Source organism: Somniosus microcephalus, chromosome 1, assembly GCF_052327205.1.
Source record: "Somniosus microcephalus isolate GS21.2 chromosome 1, FLI_Smic_1.0, whole genome shotgun sequence".
Classification (NCBI taxonomy): Eukaryota; Metazoa; Chordata; class Chondrichthyes; order Squaliformes; family Somniosidae; genus Somniosus; species Somniosus microcephalus.
Window position 1 is genome coordinate 197,640,067 of NC_140987.1, and position 22,743 is coordinate 197,662,809.

At 46.4% G+C, this 22,743-nt stretch overlaps 1 protein-coding gene across 6 annotated transcripts in view; it reads right to left on the reverse strand.

The window, feature by feature from the left end:
• The window catches only part of adgrv1 (adhesion G protein-coupled receptor V1), a 986,427-nt gene that overhangs the window by 803,545 nt on the left and 160,139 nt on the right, over nt 1–22,743 (reverse strand). For all 6 annotated transcript variants that reach the window (XR_015078534.1, XM_085989059.1, XM_085989068.1 and 3 more), the window contains 3 exons: nt 17,732–17,998; nt 7,124–7,250; nt 4,640–4,857 (listed from right to left, as the gene is read on the reverse strand). Coding sequence is in view for 5 of the 6 variants with exons in the window: in XM_085989059.1 (XP_085845185.1) it covers nt 4,640–4,857; nt 7,124–7,250; nt 17,732–17,998 (612 nt within the window). In the remaining variant the exon portion in view is untranslated. The remainder of the gene's footprint in view (nt 1–4,639; nt 4,858–7,123; nt 7,251–17,731; nt 17,999–22,743) is intronic.

A 22,743-nucleotide genomic window follows, 5' to 3' on the forward strand; every position in this document is an offset into this window, starting at 1 on the left:
AGTGGAGCCCTCCAGCTAGGCCTGAACACTGCTGCTGGACCCAAATAGCGCCTGAAGCCATGCAGAGGGCCTGTGAACGAGCGCAGCGCTTCTCAGAGCGTGATCTGAGTGTGCTGGTTGGTGGTGTGGAGAAGAGGCGCCATATTTTGTACCCGGACAATGGCAGGAAGGCGCCGGTCCGCGCCTACCGGAGAGCCTGGAGGAATGTCGCCAGCAAGGTGTCAGCCAACAGCAAGGTCCCCAGGACCGGTGTCCAATGCCGCAAAAAGTTTAATGACCTCACGCGGATTGTCAGGGTGAGTACCCTTTCCAGTGATCTCCTCATCCTTGCATGTGCACCTCACATTATGGGCAAAGGGACCTGAAAGCCCTAATGGCCAGCCCTCATCCAGCAGCTATGGGACAGGCATGAACATCAATTGCACATTCTGCACTTAACACACTGGCCAAGCTATTCCACCATGGGAGGCAGTGCACACAAGATCAGGGCGACATACTGGCCAGGCTATTCCACCATGGGAGGCAGTGCACACAAGATCAGGGCGACACACTGTACTTAGAGGCCGTCCTTTCTCTTGCAGGCCAAGCTGGCTAATAATAGGAAGAGCCAGACTGCGACCGGGAGAGGCCGACCCCAGATCCAGCCGCTCACCGAGCTTCAACATCACGTGGAGCGCATCATGGGTGCCCGGGTGATTGGCCCCGTTGCATGTGGAGATGCCGACCCTGTTCTGGGCACCAATGGTAAGGACATCAACGTTTGGACCTCTCTCGCCCCACTTGCGCATCAGATCTACATCCTTTGCCACTGTCCGACCAATGCGCTGAATGCCACCACTCATGCATCCCTCGCTGACGCCCTCTCCTCACTCTAAAGCTACTCTTGTGCCTTCCTGCTTTCAGATGGTGAGGAGGAGGTTCCTGAACTTGCCAGTGACAGCCCCTCAGAGGAGGAGGAGCAAGAGGAAGGCGGCCCATCAGGGGAACCCTCAGCCGTGGCAACCCATGCTAATGTAGGGGACACGTCATCCCTGGAGGGGAGCGTCGCGGAAGTGTCGGAGGGGAGGGGAGCTCATGGGACCTGCGGCCTGCAGAAACGCGGGAGGGGGGTGCCAGCTCGGCGGCCTTCTCCCCAGAGGGGGGAAGGGTCGGAGGGGAGTCCAATTGCTGGGCCCAGCGGCCTCCAGCAACGCAGGAAGGTTCGGCCAGCTCGGCGGCCTTCTCCCCAGAGGGAGAGTCCGGCCTCCAGTCCGGAGATGGTCTTCGCCGAGGAGATGGAACGCCTCGAGGACTTGTCCGCGGACTCGGAGCGCCGGCACACGGAGCTCATGGGGGTAGTGGCACGGTTGCCTGAGGCCATCGAGTCCCTCTCTCGGAGTGTCACCGACGTCGGGGCCTCACAGGCCATCAGTTTGGCGGAATTCGGGGCAGAGCAGGCAGCGAGTCGGGCGGCATTCGGGGCAGATCAGGCAGCGAGTCGTGCGGCATTCGGGGCAGCTCAGGCAGCGAGTGAGCAGCTGATCAATGGTGCCGTGCAGTCACTGGGTGCTCTGATGAGGTCACTGAACAGGTCAACACGGGCACTCACTGCTGCCACACTCGCTGTGTCAGCCAGGCATCGCCAGGGCACCCGGCGCGCTGCAGCAGCACAGCGGTCTGTCCCTTGGCAGATTGGTGCGCATGCTGCAGTGTTGGCCCGGGCGAGTGCCAGTGTCTCAGGCGACCAGCGAGCACCTGCCATCCGCCAGCTTGCCCCCATTCCTCCAGCCGGCACTGCCACTCCCCCAGTGGAGCTGCCAGGAGCTGCTGCAGCGACTGATGCTGGCCAGCCACAGCTGCAGCATTCAACAGCCGCCCGCTCGACGGCCAGACCTCGACTAGGCCGACCCCCAAGGGCATCTGCCGTCACGACATGTGCCCCTCTGGAGCCTGCCCCCAGCCTTGCAGCAGCCAATGGCCTTACTTTGAGGAGGAGCAGCAGGGCGGGCAGGGGCCACACAAAGATGGCCAAGGCATCGCCCTAGCGGGCCAAAAAGTCGAATGTGTGGCCAGTTGTGTTTGTTTTTTGAGGCCGAGATTTGGATGTTTGTTTTTTGAGGCCGAGAATTGGATGTTTGTTTTTTGAGGCCGAGAATTGGATGTTTGTTTTTTGAAGGCCGAGGATGTGATGTTTGTATTTTACGAAGTCCGAGGATGACGGCCATTTTAGTTGCACTGTTTTGTTAATCCTCTCCAGGTTGTGGGAGCGAGTAATGTGTTTGAGTGTTTTTTGGGGGTTTCGTCTGTTTTTGGTTTTCATGTGGGAAGGGCCCTGAGTTTGTACAATAAAGCATTTTATTTATTAACATTGTCCATGTTTGATCTTTGAAGTGTTTGTTGCCTTAACCGCCTGAGGGCTTGCGGAGTGGCTGCAATCATGTTCTTTCATTGGCACAAGCCATTCCCTGACAGGGGGCCTAGAAGTGACGTTCAATAAGCCGCCGACGGGCGGCCCTTGGACCTTGTGCCTCCCTCCTGGGCTGGTACTCCTCGTCCTCCTCCTCCTCATGCTCCTCCTGCTCCTCCTCCTGAGGTGGGGGTCCAACGTGAGGTGGCAGTGCCTGAGTCCTGCGGATAGCCAGGTTGTGCAGCATGCAGCAAACGACGACGAATTGGGAGACTCGGTCCTGCGAATACTGGAGGGCTCCCCCGGAGCGATCGAGACAGCGGAACCATTGCTTGAGGACGCCGATTGTTTGTTCTATGATGTTCCTAGTCGCTTGATGGCTCTCGTTGTATGCCTCTTCAGCAGGGGTCGTGGGCGCGCGGAGCGGGGTCATGAGCCAGGTACACAAAGGATAGCCTTTGTCCCCGATAAGCCATCCTCTTGGGGGAGGCTGTGCCTGGAACATGTCAGCCACAGTTGTCTGTCGCAGGATAAAGGCATCGTGGCTGCTGCCTGGAAAGCGGGCATTGACAGCTAGGATGCGCTGCCTGTGGTCACACACCACCTGTACGTTGAGGGAATGGTAGCCCTTCCGGTTGCAGTAATCCTCGGCATGCTCCAGAGGTGCCCGCAAAGCCACATGCGTGCAGTCAATGGCGCCCTGCACCATGGGGAAGCCCGCTATTCTTGCAAATCCCACTGCACGCTGCTGCTGCTTGTCCAGGGTCATGGGGAAGGAGATGAATTGATGTCTCCTTCTGAAAAGGGCTTCGGTCACCTGGCGGATGCAGCAATGCACGGCGAACTGGGAGATGTTAGCGATGTCCCCAGCAGCGGATTGGAAGGAGCCGGTGGCATAGAAGTTGAGAGCCACCGTCACCTTCACTGCCACCGACAGAGACGTCCTGCGCATCAGCTGTGGCTGCAGATCTCTCTGAAGCAGCTGGCAGATGTCTGCAACCACCTCCCTTCTGAATCGCAGCCTCCTTACACACATCGCGGCAGACATGGTCAGATAGGAGGACTGCTGGCCGTATACCCTGGGTGGGTAAGGCCTCAGTTGGCGACGCCTGTTGCCCCCTCTGCGTCTAGCCAGGGCTGCCACTCTCTCATGGCGTCTGTAAGCCCTTCTGGCATAAGGCTGAAAGTCAGCGTTGGCACCCAATGCAGCCCCCATTATATGCTGGCAAACAATGAGCTCTCAATGAAGGCAAAGATAATTGCTAAGCTCTGGCCTGAGCCAAAAATACCTGTCCTAGTGTTGGTCCAAACCAGTAAGCTCTCCTCCTTGGTCTCTCTCCAAAAAACCGTTGCACAAGAGTGAATGCTGCAAAATGGCTGGCCTTTATAGTGCAGGGTAAGTGCCCTTTAATTAGCGCTCCCCGCGGCCCGCCTCGGCTGTGTACCGTTCCACTTCACAGTCGTTAGGGCCGCCCGGCACACAATGGGCCGGCGCGAGTGAAGTTCCGGTTCAGGGCGCACAAAGGGCGTTGCACTAGTAAATGACGTCATGATCTGCGCGCGCAGCAGGGCGCGCGCTAAGATTTTGCGCCGGCGCTAAATGTGTACTGAAGTTGGGGCGAGGCGCAGATCGCGCTGCGCCCGGGCGCTAAGCGCCTAGCGCTCGCGACCTACTCCTCCTAAGGCGCTAACGGCTGGCGCGCCCAACTGAATTTCTAGGCCAAAAAGTATATCTAACATAAGTAAATGTTTCAAATATGAATCTGAAGCTTGTTCAGCAAGGACCATTTATCGTCATCATGAGAACTCGAGTTTCATACATTGTAAACCTGTGTGTGATATTATTCTACAAACACTTAATGCATTTGTATCAAATTCCTCTGTCTACTACTTTAATGGAGGTATTAACTCATTATTTTAAATGGCCTCTATTAAAATAGCAAACATAGAAATTTGATATGAATGTGTTTAACATTAGTAGAATAATATTGCATCAGTCATTTCTGGGATATAGTTTCTAAAAACAGCTTCGGCTTTACCCATTCTATGACAAACTCCAGAAGCCATAAAAAGGAAGAAATGTTGATGTGTATTGCAAAAAGAGTGTTTTAGATACTGTAACTTCTTTATTAATAGAGAGCCATAAAATTCAGGTTGTCATGTTAATAATATTGTAGCAAAAGAGTACTGCAATAACTTTGTATTATAATAAAATAGAAGACTATTTCAACAGGCCTTGCCTCAAGCACATACCTGAAGCATTTAGCAGCCTGAGAACATAAACTTCATTGAATTCTGGAATTCCATCAGCAAGTGCATAGAGTATTATAGGACGGGCTTGTTCTCCAGTTGTGAACAGCACAATACCAGACATTTCTGAAAACTCTTGCCCAGGTTCCAAGAAAGAGTCATTGCTAAATAGCTGCCATGAAACAGAGACATTGCCAAATTTTCCTTGCTGTCTCATAATCCTGTTTGTAAGCAAAAGAACAATAAAAAAGGAAAACATTTTATTCTAAAGCATTTCACTGTTTAATATTTTGGGTAAGTTACTGAATAAAATGGATAATTAAAAAGGGCCTGAAATGACAATTTTTTGCTTCAAAAGTGGTGTAGTTTTGCCGCAGGAGACAGAATTTAGGGCATAGGTCAGTTTGCAAGAGTTAAGCCCTTTCTAAAAAATACACACTAAATTCCAGTAGAATTAGCAGCTGGTAGAAGATGCACCTGCCTCAATGTGATGCATGTATGCAAAAAACAGGATAATGAGGGTCAAAGCTGCTGCCCCAGAAATTCTGCCATTTACACCAGTATTGCACCTAATTTAAGTGAAGCTTGTAGAAAAGAAGTTACCAGTGTGACTTGTCAAAACATGAAGTAGTTGAATTCACAGGTTTCTAATGTCCACAAACTTAGCCTGAAATATCAGTTTTGACTGAAGCAATTAGATTTTGTTTTCTCAGCTGTGCAACTAAGATAGGATTCTGCAAGCTGTCTTTCAGTAATTTCAGGCAGGGAAATCTTATGCTTCCACCTTTCTATTTCAGAAGGGTTCTGCTTAAGGAGGCAATGGTTGAGTAAGGGGGCATAAAATTAACTGCTTCCGGTTAAAAACTGATTTCCAAACATACTCTCAAAAAACAAAATGTAAAGAACAAACTAACTTCAGAACACTGGACTTCATATCACAATGTGCACATACAGCAAGTGTTTATTACCACCCATGGTGCTTCTCTCTGCTGTTCTTAAACCTATATTTTAGGGCCAGGGATGTCAGTGATGTTTGGCTGTGCTATGATATCATAAGCCTCTTGGGACAGAAGTGGCCTTCATCTCAGGACTTCTGAGTCCCAGGAGGACTCATCAGTAGCCTGCATGGCCACTCAGGTGCATGGACAACTTGGCCCCATATCCTGACATCTACAGGAGCAAACATCTGAAGGGGGGCAGCTAGAAAGATCACAAGTTATCACCAGGAGGGCTACATCGTGAAGGTAGACTTTAAACCATGCCATTTGTGCTAGGTCCCAGGTCTGAGTACCCACTAATCAGAGGGGCAGCAGACCTGACCCTATCATTTAGGTCCTCCAAATCCTGAAATATATCACCCCAAAGCTGCCAGAAGCACCCTTCTGATGATCTCTCTATATGGTCCGCTAAGGTCGGAAAGACAGTGGTCAAAACTGCAGATCCACTGATTTATCTGGGCTCTCCATCAGGGAGAATGGGTGCAGATATTTATGGTGCCACCACCTGCTCCAGGTAACGCTGCACTGTGTCAAATTCTTCTCGGATTTTGGAATTGAGGATGGCACTGGACTTCACACAAACCCCCATCATCTGTCTCAGGTTTTCCATGGTGATCTTCACTGCCTCTGCAGTGAGTGTGTGATGCTAATCCAGCATTCTTCTGTTGATAGTGGGACTCCAAAGATCTAAGTCCACAGTCTCGAGAGCCAGGGGCTGACTTCTGCAGAGCCTATGCTCCACAATGTCCCATCCCACATTCACTTCTAAATCCTTTGGCACCATGAAGGTGGCGAATCAAGGACTGCTACATATATAAAGACACTACAAGGAAGGGTCAGCAAGAATAGGTAGCTTATCTTAGCTGCTCTGGTGTGGCTGTTAAATTTCCTCCTGCACTGCAAAGGAATCCTGGTGTTCAAGGAAGTGGCACTGACTGGTGCAGCCACCTCCCTCTGCAAAGAGTATATTACACGCTTGGAGGGTCTCCAACTCCACCAAATCCTGCCCTCCCACGATCCCTTATCTTAATGCTCCCTCCCCACCCTTCTGATCCCCTTACTCACCACCCCCACTTTCACCCTCCTCCACTCCCACCAGGTAATTTACAGAGCCATTCTCTTGTATCAATTCATGACCTATTTGTGGCCTAAGTCCCATCCTTGCACTGCGCCCACCCGCCCCCCACCCCACCCCAGCATATGTGAGATGTTGCAATGGTGTAATCTGAATTTCAGTCCCAGAATTTATGTTGTTCAAAGCCATAATGAAAAGATGCAGTTCAAAATATTTAACTACCATATATTAATTTTTCTAATGAGAGATGACGAACATTTATTCAGGAATAAACATATATATTTTTAATTGATGGAACAGTGCACATGTAAGCTAATACAAGTCCCTCCAGGTTGGAATATGATTTGGCTTTCATTCAACAATCAAATTTGATGCTAATACTTCTTTTAAAAAAAATCAAGTTTTACTACTTACATAAAATTGTTGGTCATTCCTTCAAATACGGTCTTTTCGAAAGGTTCCAGTGAAAAGATTCCATTCGGATCATCATTTGCTTCAATAATAACTGTAGCCCTTGAGGCCCCATAAACAACTGTATCTCCTTTATGACAATATAAATGAAACTCAGCACTCAATATGCTTTTAGAACAGAAGGCATCAGCTAATACGATTATTATTTGGTTAACCACATAAATAATATCATGAGGATATAAAACAGAAATAAGTATATCAACAAGGGGGAAGCTTATCCTGTTCACTAAATGCAGTGAAATCATGAACATTTTCTTTACAAATGTATTTATGATTTCACTATAAATTAAATTAAAGATTATAACTGCATTTATAAAGAAAATATTTACAATTTCACTATAAATAGCAAACAGCAGAAATCTTCCCAAAAAATCATAAGATTGGTTCAGATGAAGAAGATCCTTCAGATTTAATCCTTCCACAAAATCCAATCCTACCATATGCCCATTTTACTAGGCCTCTGAACACTCAGTAAGAGATGGTTGTCACCACTGCTCAACCTAGGTATTACTATACTGCTTTATTAAAAAGATCCACAAAAAAGTGTTAGCAAGTTCTATTTGCATGAAGCAATTATGAACACCGGAACATATATTCATTAAATAATGGATACTTTATTCAATGTTTCCAGGTCTCAGAAATTAGTATTCTAAATTGGCATAATAATCAGTTTCATTTTGCAATTAAACCATAGGGTATGGGTGAGTTCAAAAGACAAGGCTAAAGTGTTTGCAACCATCTTCAGCCAGGAGTGCTGAGTGGATGATCCATAGGGCTCCTTGATGCCACACCTGGTCAAGTGCTGCCTTGATGTCAAGGGCAGCCACTCTCACCTCACCTCTAGAACTCAGCTCCTTTGTCCATGTTTGGACAAAGGCTGTAATGAGGTTGGGAGATGAGTGGTCTTGGCGGAACCCATGATCTCATTAAATGGCGGAACAGGCTCGAGGGGCCGAATGGCCTACTCCTGCTCCTATCTTCTATGTTTCTATATTGGCCTACTTCTGAGGTTCCCACCATCAAAGAAGCAAGTCTTCAGTCAATTCAATTCACTCCACGTGATAACAAGAAACGGCTGAGCGCACTGGATACAGCAAAGGCTATGGGTCCCGACAACATCCCGGCTATCGTGCTGAAGACTTGTGCTCCAGAACTAGCCGTGCCTCTAGCCAAGCTGTTCCAGTACAGCTACAAAACTGGCATCAATCCAACAATGTGGAAAACTGTCCAGGTATGTCCTGTCCACAAAATGCAGGACAAATCCAATCCAGTCAATTACCACCCCATCAGTCTACTCTCAATCATCACCAAACTGATGGAAGGTGTCATCAACAGTGCTATCAAGCGGCACTTACTCACCAATAACCTGCTCACTGATGCCCAGTTTGGGTTCCGCCAAGACCACTCGGCTCCCAACCTCATTACAGCCTTTGTCCAAACATGGACAAAGGAGCTGAATTCCAGAGGTGAGGTGAGAGTGGCTGCCCTTGACATCAAGGCAGCATTTGACACGGTGTGGCATTAAGGAGCCCTAGTAAAATTGAAGTCAATGGGAATCGGGGGGAAAACTCTCCACTGGCTGGAGTCATACCTAGCACAAAGGAAGATGGTTGTGGTGGTTGAAGGTCAATCATCACAGCCCCAGGACATTGCTGCAGGGGTTCCTCAGGGCAGTGTCCAAGGCCCAACCATCTTCAGCTGCTTCATCAATGAACTTCCCTCCAACATAAGGTCAGAAATGGGGATGTTCACTGATGACTGGACAGTGTTCAGCGCCATTCACAACTCCTCAAATAATGAAGCAGTCCATGCCCGCATGCAACAAGACCTGGATGACGTTCAGGCTTGGGCTGATAAGTGGCAGGTAACATTCGCGCCACAGAAGTGCCAGGCAATGACTATCTCCAACAAATGAGAGTCTAACCACTGCCCCTTGACATTCAATGGCATTACTGTTGTGTATGTAATATGTATGTTGCTTTAGACCTATGGCCAGGGCAGCACTACTTTGTAGGGCATAGTGATACCGTAGTACCACCCCTGGCCATAGGGGTATAAATAATACTGTGGGCACTGATTTCCCCTCAGTTCCCGCCTGTTGGTATGAAGTAAAGACCTACATTGAATCTTCCAAGCTGTCTCTTCATTAGTGAATTAAGTATAGACACATACTTTACACTGGCGACGAGTAACGTTCGAACTCACCAGTACACGGTGCAACAAAGCAACGGCAGCAGTACGGAGAGAGAAGACAGGCTTCTTACCAGCCAGCCTGCGCGGTCCAGCGGCGACCAAGCGAAATCGACCAACACTCGAGAGGTGCAGAGCCACCGGCGACCAAGTGAAATCGACCAACACTCGAGAGGTGTAGAGCCAGCGGCGACCAAGAGAAATCGACCAGCACTACAGGTACCAAAAAGAGCAGCAACAGAGAGGGGCGCTCCAGCCACGGGGCAAAAGTCCAGGTAACTGAAATCCTTCCCGGGGAACGGCTGCTGCAAGGAACGGGCAGCTCGGGAATAAACTGTGTAAAAAAATTCCACCACTACCTGCATGGGCAACGTTTCACACTACTGACGGATCATCAACCGTTGGTGTCGATATTTAATCCAACAAAAGGGGTGCCCCTGATGACGGCCCAAAGGCTACAGAGATGGTCACTGTTCTTAGGAGCACACCAGTACCTTATCGAATATAAGGGTACCAAACAGCATGGCAATGCGGATGGCCTGTTGCGGCTACCCTTGCCTACCGAGATCGAAGAGATAGTACAGGACCCCGTTGAAATATATCATACGGCTGTTATGGAACACTTGCCCATCACCAGCCAATGTATCGAGCGGGAAACATGGAACGACCCGACATGGCAAGGGTTTACGAACTAACCGTGAAAGGCTGGCCGGCGCAGGGTGACGCATCATTGCCGGCGTTTTCGGCAAGGAAGGACCAGTTGTCCGTCTGCCGGGGCACATTGATGTGCGGAGCCAGGGTAGTGGTCCCTCAAAAATTACAACATAAAGTGTTGCAGGACTTACACGAAGGTCATCTGGGGGGTGTCAAAATGAAAAGCCTCGCCAGAGCCTACGTCTGGTGGCCCGGCATTGACAGGGACATTGAGGAAGTAGCAAAAGCGTGCCAAGATGGTACAGAACGTACCACCACAAGCCCCACTACATCCGTGGGAGTGGCCCTCAACGCCGTAGCAAAGGATCCACGTGGACTTCGCTGGCCCCTTCCTGGATGCGATGTTCCTCATTGTAGTGGATGCCCATTCAAAATGGCCGGAAGTCATAAAGATGTCATCAACGACAGCCGAAAAGACGGTCGCAGTCTTAAGGACCATTTTTGCCCGAAACGGGGTGCCCGAGTAAGTCTGTTCGGACAATGGGCCACAATTTGTGGCAGAAGAATTTCAAGCATTCCTAAAAAGGAATGGAGTGCGACATTATACGTCCGCACCATATCATCCGGCTACAAATGGGCTGGCAGAGCGACTTGTACAGACTTTTAAAAAGGCCATCAAGGCGATGGGAGAGGAAAGGTTGCCACTACAACACAAGGTGGACAACTTCCTATTCGCATACCGTAATGCTGCACATACGGTGACCAACCAGGCCCCCGCCGTCATGTTCTTTAATAGAAGGTTAAGGTCTCGCCTTGAATTGCTCAAACCAAACATTCAGAGAGATGTGGAAAACCGAGTATTTCGTAGGGCCCCTGACAGACAGACACGGAGCTTCGAGGTGGGGCAGCAAGTGTTGGCCTGTGATTATAGGAAGGAAAAGTGGCGGTCTGGTATGATCAAGGCCCGCCAGGGACCCTTGATGTACACAGTTGAGACAGGGGAAGGCATAATCAGACGACATGCTGATCAACTTGTGGAGTCCAGAAACCCAACTGATCCACTACCTCAAACGTCTCAGCACATTATTACAGCGGAATCACAGCCCAGCTCGTCGTTACAGAGGTCTCAGGATTGCGAGGAGTTCAGCACTCCAGTGATCTCCACGGCACAGGATGTGCCATCAGACACCGACGAGTCCAGCGATGAAGGGGTGACGGAAGTACCGCCGCCTACACCGAGACCGACTAGAGAAAGACGTTATCCTAGTCGAGACAGGAGGCCTCCTCAGAGACTGAATCTATAACCTGTTTCTGCTTATATGTATATAAGTAGACAACTCTTGATGTAAATATGTTATGCAGATTGTGTTACCAAATGTTATTAGCCCTAATTATGGGGCATCCATTGACTTAATTGCACGGGTACGTTTTAATTAAAAGGGGAGGAATGTTGTGTATGTAATATGTATGTTGCTTTAGACCTATGGCCAGGGCAGCACTACTTTGTAGGGCGTAGTGATACCGTAGTACCAAACCTGGCCATAGGGGTATAAATAGTACTGTGGGCACTGATTTCCCCTCAGTTCCCGCCTGTTGGTATGAAGTAAAGACCTACGTTGAATCTTCCAAGCTGTCTCTTCATTATTGAATTAAGTATAGACACATACTTTACAATTACCATTGCCAAATCCCCCACCATCAACAACCTGGGGGTCACCATTGACCAGAAACTTAACTTGACCAGCCACATAAATACTGTGGCAACAAGAGCAGGTCAGAGGCTACGTATTCTGCGGCGAGTGTCTCACCTCCTGACTCCCCAAAGCCTTTCCACCATCGACAAGGCATAAGTAAGGAGTGTGATGGAATACTCTCCACTTGCCTGGATGAGTGCAGCTCCAACAACACTCAAGAAGCTCGACACTATCCAGGACAAAGGAGCCCACATGATTGGCACCCAATCCACCACATTAAACATTCACTCCCTCCACCACCAGTGTACCGTGGCTGCAGTGTGTACCATCTACAAGATGCACTGCAGCAACTCGCCAAGGCTTCTTCGGCAGCACCTCCCAAACCCGCGACCTCTTCCACCTCGAAGGACAAGGGTAGCAGGCGCATGGGAACACCACCACCTCCAAATTCCCCTCCAAGTCACGCACCATTCTGACTTAGAAGTATATCGCCGATCATTCATCGTCGCTGGGTCAAAATCCTGAAACTCCCTACCTAACAGCACTGTGGGAGTACCTTCACCACACAGACTGCAGCGGGTCAAGAAGGCAGCTCATCACCACCTTCTCACGGGCAATTAGGGAAGGGCAATAAATGCTGGCCTTACCAACGACGCCCACATCCCATAAACAATTTTTTTTTTTAATTAATTAACAAAGGGGGAAAAATTCAGTTGGCTTGCGGCTCCCGTTAGCGACTTAAGAGGGCGCTAATGGGGCCACAAAGCAACTAGTGCCCATGGGCGGTGATGTTTGCGCCGCTCACAGAATTAACTAGACATTTTGCAGCGGCGCTAAACACTACCGCCACAGTCTCCTGCGCCGGCAGATCGTGACGTCAGTCGAGTGTGCAACGCCCCGGACCTGATATTGAGTGGCGCCCCCTGCCGTACCGCCTGCCACTAGCAACGACAGGTCGAGGGGAGCGTTTTACAGTCAGGAAGCGACTGGGGAAGCGCTATTTAAAGGCGACCGCTTCCTGTCTTTTTTTGTTGGTGACATTTTTGCACCATGGATTCTGAGAGAGAGAGAGGCTTCTGGAGAGATTCAACGCTGTGTGAAGGAGTTTTGGGTACTGAGCAGCACTTTGCAGGTTCATTTTGATTTGCCCTTCCTTGTAACGATTTAGAAGAGACTGTGGGGCAGCACTCTGAGCTCTTTCCCATGGCCTCTCCATTGTTCTTTCCAGCAGATTTGATGTACAGGTCTCTCCAGGCCGAGATTCAAGGCTGCAATGAGCAGGATGTGGATGGAGAGCAAGATCAATCCTCCCCTTTAAGAACTGGCCGGCGCCATTATGTCTGTGTTCCATTGCTGACTGACATCACATGAGCTTCGCCAGCGCTCTGAGGTAGTGCCTCGCTCCTCGGCATTTGTGCCTTAAAAAAGGTGTGTAGCGCCTGATTTAGCTCTCCAATCACCTCCAGCGGCGAGAAAAGCCAAGCTTGCAATCGGAGGCGATAATTAGCGCCAGGCGATAATCTTTGCGCCCGGCCGATAATTGCGCCCCAAAAGGGCAAAAGCAGGAACTAAGTGTCACAAAACATCTTTGAAAGTTCTCTATCTGAATGCACGTAGCATTCATAACAAAATAGACGAGTTAATGGCACAAATAACTACATATGGGTATGATCTTGTGGCCATTACAGAAACATGGCTGCAGGGTGACAATGCCTGGGAATTAAACATACCAGGTTATTTAATGATCAGGAAGGACAGGCAGGAAGGAAGGGGAGGTGGGGTGGCTATGTTAATAAAGGAAGGAATCACTGTAATACAGAGAAATGATATTGGGTCAAAAGATCAGGATAATGAAACAGTTTGGGTGGAGGTAAGGAATAATAAGAGGAAAAAAACACTACTGGGCGAAGTCTATAGGCCTCCGAACAGTTGCAACTCTGTTGGACGGAGTATCAATCAGGAAATAGTTGAGGCTTGTAATAAGGGAACATCTATAATTATGGGGGATTTTAACTATCATATTAATTGGACAAATCAAATTGGGCAGGGTTGCCTTGAGGATGAGTTAATCCCGGGGATGATGGGGTGGTCATATGAGGAGAGGTTGAGTAGATTGGGACTCTACTCATTGGAGTTCAGAAGAATGAGAGGCGATCTTATTGAAACATATAAGATTGTGAAGGGGTTGGATCGGGTGGATGCGGGGAGGATGTTCCCGATGATGGGTGAAACTAGAACTAGGGGGCATAGTCTTAGAATAAGGGGCTGCTCTTTCAAAACTGAAATGAGGAGGAACTACTTCACTCAGAGGGTGGTAGGTCCATGGAATATGCTGCCCCAAAAAGCTGTAGAAGCTACATCATTACATAAATTTAAAACAGAAATAGACAGTTTCCTAGAAGTAAAGGGAATAAAGGGTTACGGGGAGCAGGCAGGAATTTGGACATCAGTCTAGGTTCGGATCGGACATGGCCCTGTGGGTAGCGGAGCGGGCCCAGGAGCCGTGTAGCCTGATCCTGCTCCTATTTCGTGTGTCTAATTCTGTTAGATTCAGGAGATGGTTCTGTGATAGTAGATTGGCGGTTAGGATCAGATCAGCCATGATCTTATTGAATGGCGGAGCAGGCTCGAGGGGCCGATTGGCCTACTCTTGCTCCTATTTCTTATGTTCTTATGTTCTTAAATGGGGCAATACTGAATTTCTCCCCCAAAATGTTTTAATCAAAATACTGCTCATTATGAGCCTACTTAATATTTAGGAATTTTTGCTACCAAAAAAGAGAAAATATGAATCATATGAACATACGAATTAGGAGCAGGAGTAGGCCACTCGGCCCTTTGAGCCTGCTCCGCCATTCAATAAGATCATGGCTGATCTGATTACTCCACATTCCCGCCTACCACCGATAACTTTTCACCCCCTTGTTTACCAACAATCTATCTACCTCTGCCTTAAAAATATTCAAAGACTCTGCTTCCACCACCCTCTGAGGAAGAGAATTCCAAAGACTCACAACCCTCTGTGAGAAAAAAATTCTCCTCATCTCTGTCTTAAATGGGCGACCCCTTATTTTTAAACAGTGACCCCTAGTTCTAGATTTTCCCACAAGAGGAAACATCCTCTCCACATCCACACTGTTGAGACCCCTCAGGATCTTAGATGTTTCAATCAAGTCACCTCTTACTCTTCTAAACTCCAGCGGATACAAGCCTAGCCTGTCCAACCTTTCCTCATAAGACAACCCATCCATTCCAGGTATTAGTCTAGTAAACCTTCTCTGGACTGCTTCCAGCGCATTTATATCCTTCCTTAAATAAGGAGACCAAAACTGTACACAGTACTCCAGATGTGGTCTCACCAATGCCCTGTATAACTGAAGCATAACCTCCCTACTTTTGTATTCAATTCCCCTCACAATAAACGGCAACATTCTATTAGCTTTCCTAGTTACTTGCTGTACCTGCATAGTAACTGACATGAATCTTGTCATTCATGTGGAAATGACTTATGAAATAATACTGGGCGGCCTGCTGGTGGCGCTGTCCAGGGAGAGTATAAATACTCGGGCATGGGCCCAGCTTGCTCAGGACATTCTTTAACAGGAACTAGTGAAGGACACAACTAGATCTCCATGTTGAAAAACAGTTGATTAAAGCCTTGTTTAATACTCAGACCAAGTGCCTAGTAGTTTTCTTACATCAGTAACCTGTTGCTAGGACACCCAGAACCCTCTGCATCTCAGAGCTCTGCAATCTCTCACCATTTAGATAATATGCTTCTTTTTTATTCTTCCTGCCAAAATGGACAACTTCACATTTTCCCACATTATACTCCATCTGCCAGATCGTTGCCCACTCACTTAACTTATCTATATCCCTTTGTAGCCTCCTTATGTCCTCTTCACAATTTACTTTCCTACCTATCTTTGTGTCATCAGCAAATTTAGCAACCATACCTTCGGTCCCTTCATCCAAGTCATTTATACAAATTGTAAAAAGTTGAGGCCCCAGCACTGATCCCTGTGGCACACCACTCGTTATATCTTGCCAATCAGAAAATGACCCATTTATGCCTACTCTGTTTCCTGTTAGCTAGCCAATCTTCCATCCATGCCAATGTTACCCCCGACACCATGAGCTTTTATTTTCCACAATAACCTTTGATGTGGCACCTTATCAAATGTCTTCTGGAAATCTAAGTACAGTACATCCACCGGTTCCCCTTTATCCACAGCACATGTTACTTCCTCAAAGAACTCCAATAAATTGGTTAAACATGATTTCCCTTTCACAAAACCATGTTGAATCTGCCTGATTACTTTGAACATTTCTAAGTACCCTGCTATAATGTCTTTAATAATAGCTTCTAACATCTTCCCTAAGACAGATGTTAAGCTGACTGGCCTGTAGTTTCCTACTTTCTGTCTCCCTCCCTTTTTGAATAAATGAGTTACATTCGCTATTTTCCAATCTAATGGAACCTTCCCCGAATCTAGGGAAGTTTGGAAAATTAAAACCAATGCATCAACTATCTCACTAGCCACTTCTTTTAAGACCCTAGGATGAAGTCCATCAGGACCCGGGGACTTGTCAGCCCGCAACTCCAACAATTTGCTCAGTACCACTTCCCTGGTGATTATAATTTTCTTGAGTTCCTCCCTCCCTTCCATTTCCTGATTTACAGCTATTTCTGGGATGTTACTTGTATCCTCTATAGTGAAGACCGATGCAAAATACCTGTTCAATTCAACTGCCATCTCCTTATTTTCCATTATTAATTCCCCAGACTCACTTTTTATAGAACCAACGCTCACTTTGTTAACTCTTTTCTTTTTTAAATATCTATAGAAACTCTTACTATCTGTTTTTATATTTCTAGCTAGCTTTCTCTCGTACTCTAATTTTTCTCTCATTAATCTTTTAGTCATTCTTTGCTGTTTTTTATATTGTGTCCAATCTTCTGACCTGCCACCCATCTTTGCGCAATTATATGCTTTTTCGTTAAGTTTCAACACTACCTTTAACTTTTTTAGTTAACCACGGATGGTGGGTCCTCCCCTTGGAATTTTTCTTTCTTGTTGGAACGTATATATTCTGTGTATTTTGAAATATCCCCTTAAATGTCTGCCACTGCAACTCTATTGACCTATCCCTTAACCTAACTTGCCAGTTCACTTTAGCTAGCTCTGCTTTCATGCCCTCATAATTGCCCTTATTTAAGTTTAAAATACTAGTCTTGGATCCACTCTTCTCTCTCTCAAACTGAATGTAAAATTCAATCATATTATGATCGCTGCTACCTAGGGGCGCCTTCACTATGAGGTCATTCATTAATCCTCGTTGCACAATACCAGGTCTAGTATAGCCTGCTCTCTGGTTGGCTCCAGAACGTGCTGTTGTAAGAAACTATCCCGAAAACATTCCATGAACTCCTCATCTAGGCTACCTTTGCCCATCTGATTTTTCCAGTCTATACGCAGATTAAAATCCCCCATGATTATTGCCGTATCCTTCTTACAAGCTCCCATTATTTCTTCCTTTATACTCCATCCTACCATGTGGTTACTGTTAGGGGGCCTGTACACCACTCCCACAAGTGACTTCTTGCCTTATTATTTCTCATTTCTACCCAAACCGCTTCTACATCCTGGTTTCCTGAACTTAGGCCATCCCTCTCTATTGTGCTAATACCATCATTAATTAACAGAGCCACCCCTCCACCTTTTTCCACCTTCCTGTCCTTCCTAAATGTCATGTACCCTTCAATATTCAGGTCCCAATCTATGTCATCCTGCAACCATGTTTCTGTAATGGCTATCAGATCATATTTATTTATTTCTATTTGCGCTTAACCATATTAATCCTAAACTAGTTGACGTAACTAAAGCCCATTAGTATAGTTTATAATCTTGGTCTTTTCTTCATATTTAGAAAAAGAAAAACACGAGTCTTGAAGACAGTGCCTGGAACAATAATCAATTTCTGCTGTAGAAAAACAGGCAAATAATGGTACCTGTAGAATGAAGCAGCACAATGTAGAATGCTTCATCAGTTTCAGGAATATCATCTTCATTAATAATAACAGAAACAGTCTTAGCCCTTTCTCCAACTTCAAATACCAGTGTATTGTTTCCACTCGGAGGAAGGAAGTCTCCTTCGCTGTTGGAGGCTCCTCCACTCTCAACATTGTAAATTACAGCAGCTACAAAGTCAGCAGATCCATTTCGAGCAACTGTGAAATTGGCAACACTTCCTTCCTGGACTCTAATGACAATTGGCTCTAAAATTAAGCAAATCAGACAAGGGTCAGAATTACCAACACAAAATATCTGGTAAAACATTAAACACATTTCAAATAGCCCATCGTAGAAATATACCTTTGTGAATCTTGTGCTCATAAATGATTACCAAAGGATGCTTTTAAGTGCTGTATGGAGGAAAGCAGTCTGTGGATGCGGATAATTGCCTTGTATTATGCCAGGTCACAGTTTGTGGTTGCTGGAAGACTAAGTGCAATATTCCTTTTCGTTCATATTTGCCACATGACAAAAACCCAGGCAGCATTCAATAAATACCACTTCTACTCAATAAAACAAAGAGCAATTGTCCGCTGAATCCATCAAAATGGAAAGTATTGCTTTATTGCTCCTGTGGTTTTCAGTACTGTATCCCTAAAGTGGTAAAACAGCCATCAGCTGGCAGTTAAGTATATGGATACTTTGGCGAGGCTCTACCACTGGAGAGTAGCCTCACTAATGGTGAGTGTAGATTAGTAAATCAAGGCTATACTGCATGTCAGAAAATCAGTGTTTTAGTGTTATAGCCCTCTTTCTGACCTGTGCTCACTGCTATCAAGGCCTCGTGCCTGCAGCAGTCTTGCAAAACTACCCCTATGATCATTTATTTTATTGTACCTCACAGCTCATTGTCAGAACTTTTAAAAATGTCTTAGTAGAGGAAAATTATGCTGATCCAAATTGAACAAAATTCTTTTATGCAAGAGCCAACTGGTAACATCCAGAATTTGGATTTTATTTTATTATGTATAAAGCAGAGGTCCATTTGTGTTTCAAATGCAGGCGTTAATTCAAATTCTGATACAAATTGGATATTTTCTGTGTCAAATGCCTTTGTAAATCACTCATTGTCATTGTCAATGTATCAAACAGAAGCTAACGATCTTTTTTTTAGGTTCCTGAAGTAACAAATCCATCAAAAATTCCCATTTGATGATTACTAGTTACTTTACTTCCTTTCTCCGCATTTTCTTTATTATTGTATTCTTATCTTACCTCCCGAAAGGCAGCAGGCAGACTACTTGTTTCCATGTATTGACTAATGCCATTCTGTATTGAGACCCAGATTTTCCTACCTCATTGCAGGGAAATATTCCATGTCCAATTGACAATAATCAGTGTTTATGCTAGCTGAAACCAGAACGCAATATGGGAGGTCATAGACATAAACACTGCTCCTATCAACTTCACAGTTCAGTGTTGGAATACTAATATCCTGTGCCATCCATCCGGTTTCATTGGCTCACTACTCCTGTTGCATTTGCTAATTGCCAACACTGACACCTTCAACTAATTTCACCAGTGATGAGTGTCAGTTACTTTGATATTAAAATTTTAATCTGACTCTTGCTGTCCTACTGATAAAAACGCCTATTACTGAAAGCTTAATAGTAAACTAGTAAATAATATCCTTTCAACAACTCTTGGCATGGACTGTGGTTTACAAGATTGTGGTTCCCTAAGATTTACTATATCATTGTAATATAGTACTCAGAGAATGCTGTAATTGTCAGATGTACTGTTGTTCAGATAAAAATGAAGCTCTTGTTGCCAGTTCTGGTTGCCATTGGCCTGAAATTTGAAGTCAGCAGCAAAGCGACAGCATTCGCCGCTGACCTCAAAGAAAGTTGCCCACAAAGATGTAATAATTTCTGTGGCATGAATTTCACCTCTCCTAACATTAATTTCATTCTGGTGCCAAGTCAAGGAGATCTCCAGCGTCCAGCAATAGTGATGTCATCAAGCTGGCTGAGCAGCAAATCACACTGAAGAATTATCACAGACAACAAACCAGGAAGTAAAATGCACTGATTTTTCTTCATTTAATTATTCATTTTACAGACAGCAAAATAAAGATTGGAGCATACACATGGGATTAAGGTAGAAGCTGAAAAATCATAAACAAACTTTAAAAAATATTTATATTATATTAAAAGCCATGGAATTTTTATCATAATGTAAAAATTTGACATTCCACAAATGTAAAATTAGTTTTTCAGGACCAGAACGGTTATTCAGCAGTCAATACACCATTAAAAACCCATTTACACCTCTTTCAACAAGGATTAACTTTTTTGGGGTTTTTCAACAGCGATATTCCAGTGTAAAATAGGTAGTTTTATCAGTTCAGTGTGATTTGAATTGATTGTGGGCTCTGAGGAGTTCCACAGCACAGCCTGTGGAGGAGCAGGGAATGATTGACAGCAACTTCTGAAGTTTCGCATTTATCTGTGCATGTGTGGACTTCAGAAGTTGCTGTCAGTTTCAAAGGAGTAATGATGGCGACACTGACCGTTTTGTCGTCATTACTACTGCAAAATCTGGGCCCATAAGTCTGCTGACTCAGACTCTAGGAAGACAGGTCCCCACATAATTCCCAGGTAGGTGTTACAGGAATTGCTGCTATGGCATCTTGGTGGATGCAGCTAATCAACTCCACTAACTCTTGATCAGCTTGGCATGCATTATCTCAGGCAGTATCATGTAAAGTATGCCATGCTGTGACTGGGGCACTTCTGAAAAACCTTTCAACATAATGGTTAGTTAGGCATTCACAGTGCACAGTGATTCCACTGGTGGTCTACTGGTTCAGTTTCCTTTGGGAAAAGGAGTCTTCACCAGCACATCTACCAATGTGAGGTAATTTGAATTCTCTCTGCAGAAGCAGGTGCGCAGGTGCTGGTGGGAGGCTGTGGAGCACTTCCCAGGGCAGCTTGGCCTGCATGCATCTCTCTGCAGATCCTCCTTTTCTTCCAAACATGTCAACTCAGAGGATCCCTATTAGCAAACATTATTCCCGATAAATGGAGCTAGGGCAAAAAATAAACTAATGACATTTAGCATAAAGCGTCATGAAAGCCTAAATGTCAGCTGGAAAAAATTGCAAGGGCCCAGTAAAAGGTCCTAAAAACAATGATCTATTAACATCTATCGGCCATTTAAAGGCCCTCCTGCCTAAAGGTCTGTACTGAGACCCCCTTTTGCTAGGTGTGCTGGGGACAGCACCCTTCCCCGTCCTCTTTTGAATATAGTAATGGCGCTCCCATCTGCTTTGGATGGGGCTTTCAATAGCCACCCCACAACCAACCAATAAACAAAGCAGAGCCAAGATTAAACAAGCCAGCAGGATTCCTTTCCAAAAATGGGCACAAATGGGGTTTAAAAAATTAGCCTATTTTTCTTCCCATCAGAGCATATATAACGTAGCCTGTTCTTTTCACTTGTAGAAATAAAGGTGCTTCATCTTTGTTAACATTTTCAACTGTGAATAATTATCTTTTTGCTCCTGTATTGTCATTGTATCCTCCATTATTCACTTGTCTGTTTGAAATTTGTAGTGAAATTGTAAACAACAGTTCACAAATGTGTTTACGATTTTGCTGCAAATAGCAAACAAAGCAAATCTTCCCTCAGCTTTTTAAAATTTCGCCAAGGCTTTCTTTTATGCCATACAAGTCATTTTCTGCTACTCCACCACAATATTCCCGCCTTACCCTTCTGCCCAATCTCTAGTTGTGCAACTTCTTCCACATCCTATTAGACCTCCAAGTAATAGACACAGGGGGGAAAATTCGGTTGCTTTGTGCCTCCCGTTAACGCCTGGGCCCGGCGTCGCCAACGCCTCCCGCAAAATTCAGCGGGAGGTTTGCAGTGGGGGTAACCATTAGCGCCCCATGGCGCTGCACCGCCAGCGATGACGCCATCGCCATGCACAGCACCCCGCTCGCGCCCCGGCCGTGATCTTCAGTAGCGCCCCCTGACTTACTGCCGGATGCTATGTCCGACGGGGTCAGGGGGGCCTACCTGCGGCTGGGGCGGCGCTAATTAAAGGCGAGGTGCCAGGCGGCCATTTTTGTTGCTGGCCGCCTGCCAGCACTTGCCCCTGTTGCCATCCCTGGCCTCCTCAGCAGCCCCCCAGAGTGCTGGCTGCGCTCTGTGAGCCCGGCACTTCTCTTGAGTGCCGGGCTCTTTTGCCAGCACTCTGATCCCTGGTAGCCCAGCTGAGCCCTGGGTTGTGCTGCGCTAGGCCCCTCCCCTTTAAGAAGGGGAGGAAGGCCTGCAGTGCTGGGGCACGTAGTGCCGCGATATTCACTCACAACGCTCCAAGAGGGAGGCGGGGCGCTTCCAGTAGTGCCCCACTTCCCTCTTGGGGCGCTACCATTGAATTTCGGCCACGGGGGCGCTAATTTTTTTGGGAAGTAGCGCCCCGGCGAAGTTAGCGCCCCAAAGGGGGCGCGACTCAATTTTTCCCCCCAAAACTTCACACATTATGCAGCTTGTCTCTCTGCCTTGTTGGAAGGGTGGGGTGGTTCTGCTCCACTAAGGAGACCTTGCTGTTTCTCCATTGTACAATTGCTTAGAAGTCAGGTCCTTTCCATAAAAAGAGCTTTATGGCCTTGCCACTCAGCCAGTTCTCAACATTTCTGCGCACCCCAAAGCTGGATTCACCAATTTATTGTCATTAACTCTGATGAAGTGGATTGTTAGCTGCTTGAGAAGAAATAAAGGGACATTATTATATTATTATGCTGATTTTTGCAGTTCCCACATATGAACTTGTTTCACACAAGCTACCAACTGCAGGAAACTCTCGTTTAAACAGCACCTAAATATCCAGAATTCTCTATTAACCAGCAGAATTCATACTCCGAAAACAACACCTCAATAACCGGAAATGTTGCCGAGTCCAAGTCTGGTGGCCGAGTTAGTCAGTGGGGGTAGTTCTCCA